This window comes from Lactuca serriola, chromosome 8 (assembly GCF_051521515.1).
Source record: "Lactuca serriola cultivar US96UC23 chromosome 8, Lser_US96UC23_V15, whole genome shotgun sequence".
Classification (NCBI taxonomy): domain Eukaryota; kingdom Viridiplantae; phylum Streptophyta; class Magnoliopsida; order Asterales; family Asteraceae; genus Lactuca; species Lactuca serriola.
The window spans coordinates 79,841,982-79,851,906 of NC_136415.1; the positions used below are offsets into that span (position 1 = coordinate 79,841,982).

Consider the following 9,925-nt stretch of genomic DNA (forward strand, 5'->3'; position numbering starts at 1 on the left):
TAAATGTCAAATAATATATCATAAACGATGTGCTTTATGGAAATATGAAGGAAATGTGTTATTTAGATGCATAGCAAGAATTTGTATGCTTTATTTTGCAATCAATATTCAGTTTCCTATCAATTACTGATCAATTATTCTGAAGAAATTTAGAAATGTAGTTGGATTTGTAACTTCCATGGTTAGACTTCAGTCACCTTTAAGAAGTAGATAAATTCATCTACTTGAATTTGATAAATCTTTGCCTTTTTATTTTCAGAAACTCTAAAACTTTTTTGTTTCTTTCTTTGCATATTAACCTACAATTTATACACAACCAACCATATGTTGCTATTAGGGATATAATTTGGGTCGCAATCGGAGCGAACCCGAATAGCCCGAAAACCGAATAAGGGTAATTGCATGAACCAAAAAACCGAACCGATTAACCAACGGGTAATGGATCCCGAAGGTGCACACGACTTTATGAACAATATTAATAGTTATAAGTTTGTGAAAGTATAGCAGTGATAATTAATAATCAGAATGTATAAGGTGCAATGGAGAATACCTTACATATACAAAACAAAATACAATCATGTATGATACTCAACAAAGATTAGGCTAAATTTAACTATTTATTATTAAACCGTATAAACAACACAAACCATCTGTATAAAATTAGACCGCAGCGCACCACATAATCCAGTTTAAAACTATCACGATGTAATTTGTGATTTTGACTCTAAACCATACCAGACCATAATCCAGTTTAAAACTATCTGTATAAAATTTAACTATTTATTATTATTAAACCGTATAAACAACACAAACCATCTGTATAAAATTAGACCGCAGCGCACCACATAATCCAGTTTAAAACTATCACGGTGTAATTTGTGATTTTGACTCTAAACCATACCAGACCATAATCCAGTTTAAAACTATCTGTATAAAATTTAACTATTTATTATTATTAAACCGTATAAACAACACAAACCATCTGTATAAAATTAGACCGCAGCGCACCACATAATCCAGTTTAAAACTATCACGGTGTAATTTGTGATTTTGACTCTAAACCATACCAGACCATAATCCAGTTTAAAACTATCCGTATAAAATTTAACTATTTATTATTATTAAACCGTATAAACAACACAAACCATCTGTATAAAATTAGACCGCAACGCACCACATAATCCAGTTTAAAACTATCACGGTGTAATTTGTGATTTTGACTCTAAACCATACCAGACCATAATCCAGTTTAAAACTATCTGTATAAAATTTAACTATTTATTATTATTAAACCGTATAAACAACACAAACCATCTGTATAAAATTAGACCGCAACGCACCACATAATCCAGTTTAAAACTATCACGGTGTAATTTGTGATTTTGACTATAAACCATACCAGACCATAATCCAGTTTAAAACTATCCGTATAAAATTTAACTATTTATTATTATTAAACCGTATAAACAACACAAACCATCTGTATAAAATTAGACCGCAACGCACCACATAATCCAGTTTAAAACTATCACGGTGTAATTTGTGATTTTGACTCTAAACCATACCAGACCATAATCCAGTTTAAAACTATCCGTATAAATTTAACTATTTATTATTATTAAACCGTATAAACAACACAAACCATCTGTATAAAATTAGACCGCAGCGCACCACATAATCCAGTTTAAAACTATCACGGTGTAATTTGTGATTTTGACTCTAAACCATACCAGACCATAATCCAGTTTAAAACTATCCGTATAAATTTAACTATTTATTATTATTAAACCGTATAAACAACACAAACCATCTGTATAAAATTAGACCGCAGCGCACCACATAATCCAGTTTAAAACTATCACGGTGTAATTTGTGATTTTGACTCTAAACCATACCAGACCATAATCCAGTTTAAAACTATCCGTATAAATTTAACTATTTATTATTATTAAACCGTATAAACAACACAAACCATCTGTATAAAATTAGACCGCAGCGCACCACATAATCCAGTTTAAAACTATCACGGTGTAATTTGTGATTTTGACTCTAAACCATACCAGACCATAATCCAGTTTAAAACTATCCGTATAAATTTAACTATTTATTATTATTAAACCGTATAAACAACACAAACCATCTGTATAAAATTAGACCGCAGCGCACCACATAATCCAGTTTAAAACTATCACGGTGTAATTTGTGATTTTGACTCCAAACCAACACGTATACAAATATATTTTGCATGATTACATTTTTGTTTTAAGGAAGAACTAAAGTTTAAAAAGTCCATTAGCACTGGGCCAGCCTAAGTTTCTATGACCCGATACGGCAGGCAAATATCCACCGCTAGATTTGATATTTTATCAAAGATCCTACCTACGCGATACCACATGTGATAATGGATCTCTTTCAACGGCTATAGTGATCGTCCCTCTCTCAAAACCCTAATTGTCGAAATTCTCTCTACTAAATCGCCCTCACTACCAGATTTTCTCATCATCAAGGTACACCAACATCCACCTTCAGTAGATCAGTTTTTCGTTTTTCCGTACTCAGATTCCGCTTACTCGTGCATTTGCATGCACGTATTCATCCCTGAATTCAAAATTGGTTAGCTTTAATGTTGGATTTTTCTATTAATTCAAACGGTCTGTTCATTCGCAAGGTTATGCAATCGATTTTTGCAGTTCCTTGTGTAAATTAGTGATTTGCTTTTATAATTTAGGTTATTTTAGAAACTTTTGGGGTGCGCTCCTTATTTATTGAATTATTTTATTTCTCTGAGTAAATTGATTTTTAAATTCTCGCAGTTTTCATGTCACCAGGAACATTGGGTCTTTTTAATTTTCTGATATTATTATGTTTTTTTTTAACCAGGAAAATGAGTCGCTCTAGCAGAACTATATATGTTGGCAATCTTCCTGGGGATATTCGCGAGCGAGAAGTGGAAGATTTGTTTTACAAGGTAATTGCATCCGGTTTCAGATTCACGTCCAAATTTGAACTGGTATTTTACAACGTCTGGTTTCAAACTGAGTTTCACATGTAACAACAAATGGTTTCACATTGCTCTCTAAGTGTGGTTTTCAAAATTGATTCCTTACACATCACAACATGGTTTCAAATTGAACTCTGCATTCCAAAACTTGGTTCCAACATTTTTCTAGGGTTTTAAGTAGCCATTTAAGTGCGTTTGCTAGATTTTATGCCTTGGTGAAAGTGAACAGCATTTCCGCTTCCAAGAGTTGTGAATTAGTTGGATTTGTAGAAGAGATATTGGCTATATGATTTACTATATTCAAGAAAAGAATCGATATCCTACATCAAATAACCATGAAAAGATAGTAACTCATATGAAGCACTTCATTTGGAAAGCAACATCAGTGTTTATTTATATGGTTTACTTAGATTAATCAAAAGGTTGTAGTAATAAATTTTGTATATGTTTATTTATTTGGTTGCAGTATGGCCAAATAGCCCATATTGATTTGAAAATTCCACCAAGGCCTCCAGGTTATGCTTTTGTAGAGGTAAGCTTCATCCATCTTCCGCTTTCCTTTTTATCATTGTTTTCCTGATACATTTTAATTTTCTTTGTTTTAGTTTGAAGAGGCTCGTGATGCTGAAGATGCTATTCGTGGTCGCGATGGCTATGATTTTGATGGGCACAGATTAAGGGTGGGTCCCACATACAGATATCATTATCATCTTGTTTCAATTACTCAAAACATTTAAATATCATATTGTTTTGATTGACATTTGGTTACTTTGAACAGGTGGAACTCGCCCATGGTGGTCGTGGCAACTCATCTTCTACAGACCGTCATGGCGGTTATGGCAGTGGTCGCGGTGGTGGTGGTGGTGGTCGCAGTGGTGGAGTTTCTAGACGCTCTGATTACAGAGGTCTGTCTTTATTTCATTTTTTTACATTTGAATACTAAATTCTCAAATACAATTTTGTTTTATATTTGACACAGTTATGGTGACTGGCTTACCCTCTTCTGCATCATGGCAAGACCTAAAGGATCACATGCGCAGAGCTGGAGATGTTTGTTTCTCCCAAGTTTTTAGAGAGGGTGGTGGTACTACAGGGATTGTAGACTACACAAACTATGATGACATGAAATATGCTGTAAACATTTTTCTATTTCACCTCTTCAGGGCTATGTTTAAAATTTGAAGCTTATAGTTATAATTTTGCTTACAGATACGGAAATTGGATGATTCTGAGTTTCGAAACGCCTTCTCTCGTGGATACATACGAGTATGGTTTCAGTTAATTAATATGCCAACTAAGCATATATATATATATATATATATATATATATTCATGGGTTATAAATGTGCTTGTAGGTGAAGGAATATGATTCGAGCCATTCTAGGAGCCGGAGTCGCAGTAGAAGCAAAAGCAGGAGCTACAGCAGGAGTCGCAGCAGGAGCATAAGGTTGAAACATTTTCTTATCGCATCATTTATTTGAAATGTGTCAAACTCACATGAAAAATGAAATTAACAAACATAAGTTCAAATTTTGATGCAGCAAGTCCCCGAAAGCAAAAGCAAAAGCTTCAAGATCTGCTTCACCTCGTTCTGGATCTAAATCAAGGCATGCCTCTTTTCTCCCTTGTAATATATATATATTTTGTTTTGCTTATTTTGACTTAAGAGTAGTATTAACAAGTCTTGTTCTACCATGTTCGTAAGCAATCTTGTTCCATGATAGTGTTAGTTTTGTTACTATGTTGCTTATCTCATTTTGATTGCTTTTCGTTGTCTGGATAAATGAAAAAATACATTCATGCACACATTGGGGAGTTGAGTTGGAAGATTTTTTTTTTTTTTTTTTTTTTTTTGAGTTTTAGATATGGGTATATGGGATTATGATGGGATATGGTGCAATTGCCTATAACAGTTTTGGTTGTTGAGGTATTGTGGTTTGTAGATGCGAATTTTGGAATTCCTTGTGGTGTTCTTAAATAAGCATATTGGGAAGAAGAAGAATGATGGAAATGGGATTTGCAATGGTAAAGCTGGAATGTGAAGTAGGGAACTATACGGTACAAAAACAATTTGGACCATCTGATTCCTTCTTCAAATGCCACATACATTACATGGCTTAATAAATTTTATTAAGTATAATTTATATTTGGTTACCTCCTAATTGATTAGATCCCTGCATGTGGTATATTGGTCTCTGTTGGGCTGCTAAACATGTGTGGATTTTGCGTTGATTAATACTATTGATTATGGAAGTGGGCATCAAGGCTCTCTCCCACTCTCTCTCTGTGTCTCTCTCTCTCTCTTGGATCAGAGGAACATGTGGATATTAAACTCGCTTGTTTCTGGAACTTTTGCAGATCTCCTTCAAGATCCAGATCTCCCCTACCTTCTGTAAGTCAAACTCAAAATCTAATCTGCTAAATTTTAACCTTATTTTTGCTATACTGAGCTAAACACAATTATTTATTTATTTATTTGTTAACGGTTGTGTGTGACATTGGAGTTCAGTGCCCTAAGCGGGTAAGTAAAAGCCCAAAAAGACGCAGTCCTAGCAAGAGCCCCAGCAGAAGCAGAAGCAGAAGCAGGAGCAAGAGTTTATCTCGGTATAATATTTTTAGCCTCATTCTCTCTCTCTCTCTCTCTAATATATATATGTATCCAGGTAATAAGTTAGCGGGTTGATGATTATGGATGGAGCGGAAAAGGAGCATGAGTGATATGGGGATGTTGCTTACTATTTCAGTTATTAATAGTGGTGGATTATGATTATGATTATGATTATTGATGAGATTTGGAAAGAATGGATTTGTGATTTTGTTTCAGTTATGTGACTGAGTTTGGTGTTAGTTTCTGCTTTTTTTTGGAACAGTTTGTTCTTGTTTTTCATGTATCACTTGGTACTTAAAGAACTTTGCATCATTTATGGTGTTGTCTTGTCTTTAAGTTTTGGAACAAAGGCTTTGTTTGTTAGACAATAGGCATCACATGACAGAACACACACAAATATCAACTGGACAAAAATTGTATTTTTTTTGTTCATTAAAAAGGCTACCAGTCTCTCATCAAAGGTTAAAATGTTATACACTATACCAGTACAAAAAGATATAAAAACAAATATGTTGTATATCTTTTAAACCAAAAAACTACTAGGTTAAATAAACTAATGGCTAAATATGTAATTTTATTTGCTATTTGATAACATGTTTATTGCAATAGATACGAAATTGATTACTTGACTACTAATATATAAATAATCAAAGACAATTTCTTTATCTAAAGACGATTACCTAAAATCTCACTCTAGCAACAGGTTTCAATGATAAAATATAAGTTTAAAAAAATGTACATATTAGATATCTAACAAATTTTCTAATGACAGGTGATTTACGGGTTTTGTTTATTTTGGTATTGGTAATAAAATATTTTAAGCGTTTGGATATAAGAATATTTTGTTTATTTAAAGTCTTAAGTTGGTATTGGTAATAAATATTTTTAGTGTTTGGATATAAGAATATTTTTGATAAGTGAATTCACCATTGATTATTTACTTGAATAAAAAGTTTTTATGCAGCTATTTGTTCAGATATGTATAAACAGAATTTGTCAAACACAATAAAACAAAAACAACTTATTAATTTGCTACATTTTTGGTACCAGATAATTAATCCAAACATTTCTTACACAAAATAAAAGTTATACATATTAGAAAAAACATAAATTATGTTAAATAAGCAAATTCCCAAACACCCAATAAGACTCAGATTGGTTTTATCCCTTCTTTATCATAGTATGAAAATATGCCAAATGCCGTATTTTTCAAGTAGAATATGGTTGTATAAGTTATACAAATTACTAAAAATATGAAATATTGTTGCGTAAAAGAATGTTGCATGGTATAAGTATTTAACATGTGTCATTGCATGTACTAAAGATATATGATACAAGACAAAATTGCAAGAATGGTCCCTGTGGTATGTTCAAAATTGCTACTTTGGGTCAAACAGATTTTGACTAGCACTAATAGTCCAAAAGTTTTCATTTTGCTGCGGTTTTGGTCCAAAACAGTTTAAAAAATCTAAAAATGACATATTTGGCCTTCTCCATTTGTTTTTTGCTTTTCTTTTTGTTATTTAATTATTTTCTAACTAAATAAATAAATAAAATAAAATCTCTCTCTCTCTTTCTCTCTCTCCATTTGGGTTTATCTATCCAAGAACATCTTCATAAAACTAAAGAAGACTCAAAAACATCTTCATGAACTCAAGAACATCTTCTAACACTACCACCATTCAACCACCGTCTGCCACCACAACAGTCTGTCACCACCGCCGTATGTCAGTTGCATCCCCACCTAAAATTTTTCTACCACTTCATATTCATCTAAAAATCATCCTAGAAACAAAAACCATACACAAAAGCAAAACAAATACACTCATAAAACCATACACAAACACACTCATAACCTTAAACCACCCAATGCCACTTCAATCACCCAAGACCTCCCTTATTCCTCTATTATCACCATCCCTAACAACTGGAAGAGAGAGAGAGAGATGGAGAGAGAGAGAGAGAGAGAGAGAATAAGGGTTTGTCATCGATTCAGAAAGGAGAAAAAGGAGAGCTATCATCAAGTATAGACGAAGGCGAAGGAAGGTACGACTTTGGGTGACTGTGTTTGTCAAACAAATTCTGAGAATCGAAGGGGGAAGTGTCACACCCCAAAACCATGAACGGCGGAAACGTTCTGGGGCGGAGGACGTCATGTACATTATCACAACAATGAAAAGTAGTAAACAAGCAACAACATCATCCATTGCATTAATAATATAATTTTAATATAAGTGTGTTTTGTCAAATTATGATAAACACTAAAGTATAAATCAAAATGAAAGATGAGTCTTGAATGAGCACCATCTTCTCTGAACCTTGCATCGGTACCTATCTATGGTTGACCTGAGGATACAAGTTATTTTGAAAGAGAGTGTCAGCTTTAAAGCTGGTGAGATCATAAGTATTTTAGTGTCTTAATTTGTATGTAAGTATTTGTATGTATATGAACTGTAAGTATTGAAAATGTATATGAACTGTAAGTATGAAACTGTTTTGAACATCCTAGAAAACCATATGTTTCCTACTAAAAGTATCCTTCTACCAAGGCATCTAGTATCTGTGTGTGTATCTTGTAAGAGTGTGTATTTTCCCAAACTCGACTATCATTAGCCAAAAATATAGTTTCTACATTACCGTGCATCGTGTGAATGTTCACGAAGTGAATGTAATGGGAAAATGAACTAGTACTATGGTGTAGTATCAAATAACTACAACCGTAGTAACTACCTTAAGTCTATTGTAAGTACTGTAGTATTTGTAATAAGTGACTACTTCTGTACTAATATTGCCTTATTTTAGGGATAAGGCATAATGTGATGGCTAGATCCCAGGCTAGACGCTCCCCTGTCAAAGGGATTTTGGGACCCATACACGACCCCTGCATATTTGCAAGCCGTGAACATCCACATTACTATGATCATGTATACCCAATATAACTATCACAATGCGTTGCGATTCATTGGTATAGTTAGATCCTGAAATTGTTCCATGCTATAGCACCTAGTGATGTCTGTCCTATTATCGTATATGTAAACGCACTCATGTAAACGTATCTATGTAAACGTACTCATGTAAGCGTAATCATGTAAACATATCTATGTAATAGTATAGTAATGTACTGTAATGTTCTGCGTGTGCTAGCTGTAACGTGTGTTCTCTCTCTATCTAGCATGTATAGTAATGTACTGTGTGTACTACTTGAACTAACTCATGAATGAACTGACTCATGGTATGTTTCATTATTCTAGTAATAGTATTAGTATCTTCCTGTGCTACCCCTATGGTAACTTACTAGTGATGTAACTGGTACGTATGGACATGGAAGTATACCCTTGCTACCCAAGGGTATCGAATGAACTTGAAGAACCTTTATGACTATATATGTACACATGATATATAACTAATATTTAAACGACCTTCAGACGGATACCCGATACTCCACCAGACCACATCTCAACAGCGAAAAGGAAATAGGGCGGATAGCTTTCCTAAGTCCTTTAAACATTTCTTATATAACTATACATACATAGGCATGCAATTGATAATAAGTATAACAGAGCTTAAGTAAATGTATTTAATAAGTATAAGAATTTGTAAAACAGTTTAAGTATAAAGAAACATTTGTTTGAAACACAATTGTAATTGAGTTTGAAATGAAACATATAGTGTATAATGAACAATTTAATAAGGAGTTTTAAACATATAAAACGTATATGAAAATAATTTGAATAACAACTGTTTGGTAAAACAGCTAATGTGTAGTAAATCATTTGAATGTTGCTTATTAATCACATGTGATTGATATAATAACTAGCATGATTCTACTTGTATCCCCCCCTCATAAAACATTTAAAAACATTTAAAACATTGATTAAGGGGTATGAACTCACCTGTTGTGAGTGGTACGGATGAACTGAAGATGTAGGATTGCTAGGTGTCAAGTGAAGTCTTGAACACACTCTATGATCCTAGTTAACATATAATATCATATATATATATATATATATATATATATATATATATATATATATATGTATATATATGTATCAAATTAGTCTTTAAACAACTAATAAACAAAGTCAAGACACCCTAGGACATGCTAAACACCTTTATCAAGTGTTATTAGCCTCTAGGATTGCATCTAAGTGGTTGTAGGGACAAGATAGTGTGTGTAGGGTTCAAGGAAAACTCCCTAATGGAGTTCACGGCCCTAATGTCACCAACAAATGAGTTTACGGTTGTAAACTCATGAGTTTACGGTTGTAAGCTCATACTTACATGACCATTTGATGTTTGAGGCTATATAAGACCCT

General features: G+C 33.2%; 1 protein-coding gene across 2 annotated transcripts; it reads left to right on the forward strand.

The window, feature by feature from the left end:
• Positions 1-2,374: 2,374 nt before the first annotated feature.
• SR34 (RNA-binding (RRM/RBD/RNP motifs) family protein) lies at positions 2,375-5,921 on the forward strand. Of its 2 annotated transcripts, none has more exons than XM_079013269.1 (12): positions 2,375-2,507; positions 2,881-2,968; positions 3,468-3,533; positions 3,607-3,681; positions 3,780-3,906; positions 3,981-4,135; positions 4,211-4,267; positions 4,357-4,448; positions 4,543-4,608; positions 5,360-5,393; positions 5,511-5,605; positions 5,665-5,921. In XM_079013269.1, the coding sequence occupies exons 2-12, from the start codon at positions 2,885-2,887 to the stop codon at positions 5,666-5,668; spliced, it is 855 nt and encodes a 284-aa protein (XP_078869395.1). In that variant the 5' UTR covers positions 2,375-2,507; positions 2,881-2,884; the 3' UTR covers positions 5,669-5,921. The 2 variants fall into 2 exon arrangements, with proteins under 2 accessions (XP_078869395.1, XP_078869397.1); XM_079013271.1 differs by having other exon boundaries at positions 2,482-2,613.
• Positions 5,922-9,925: the final 4,004 nt, after the last annotated feature.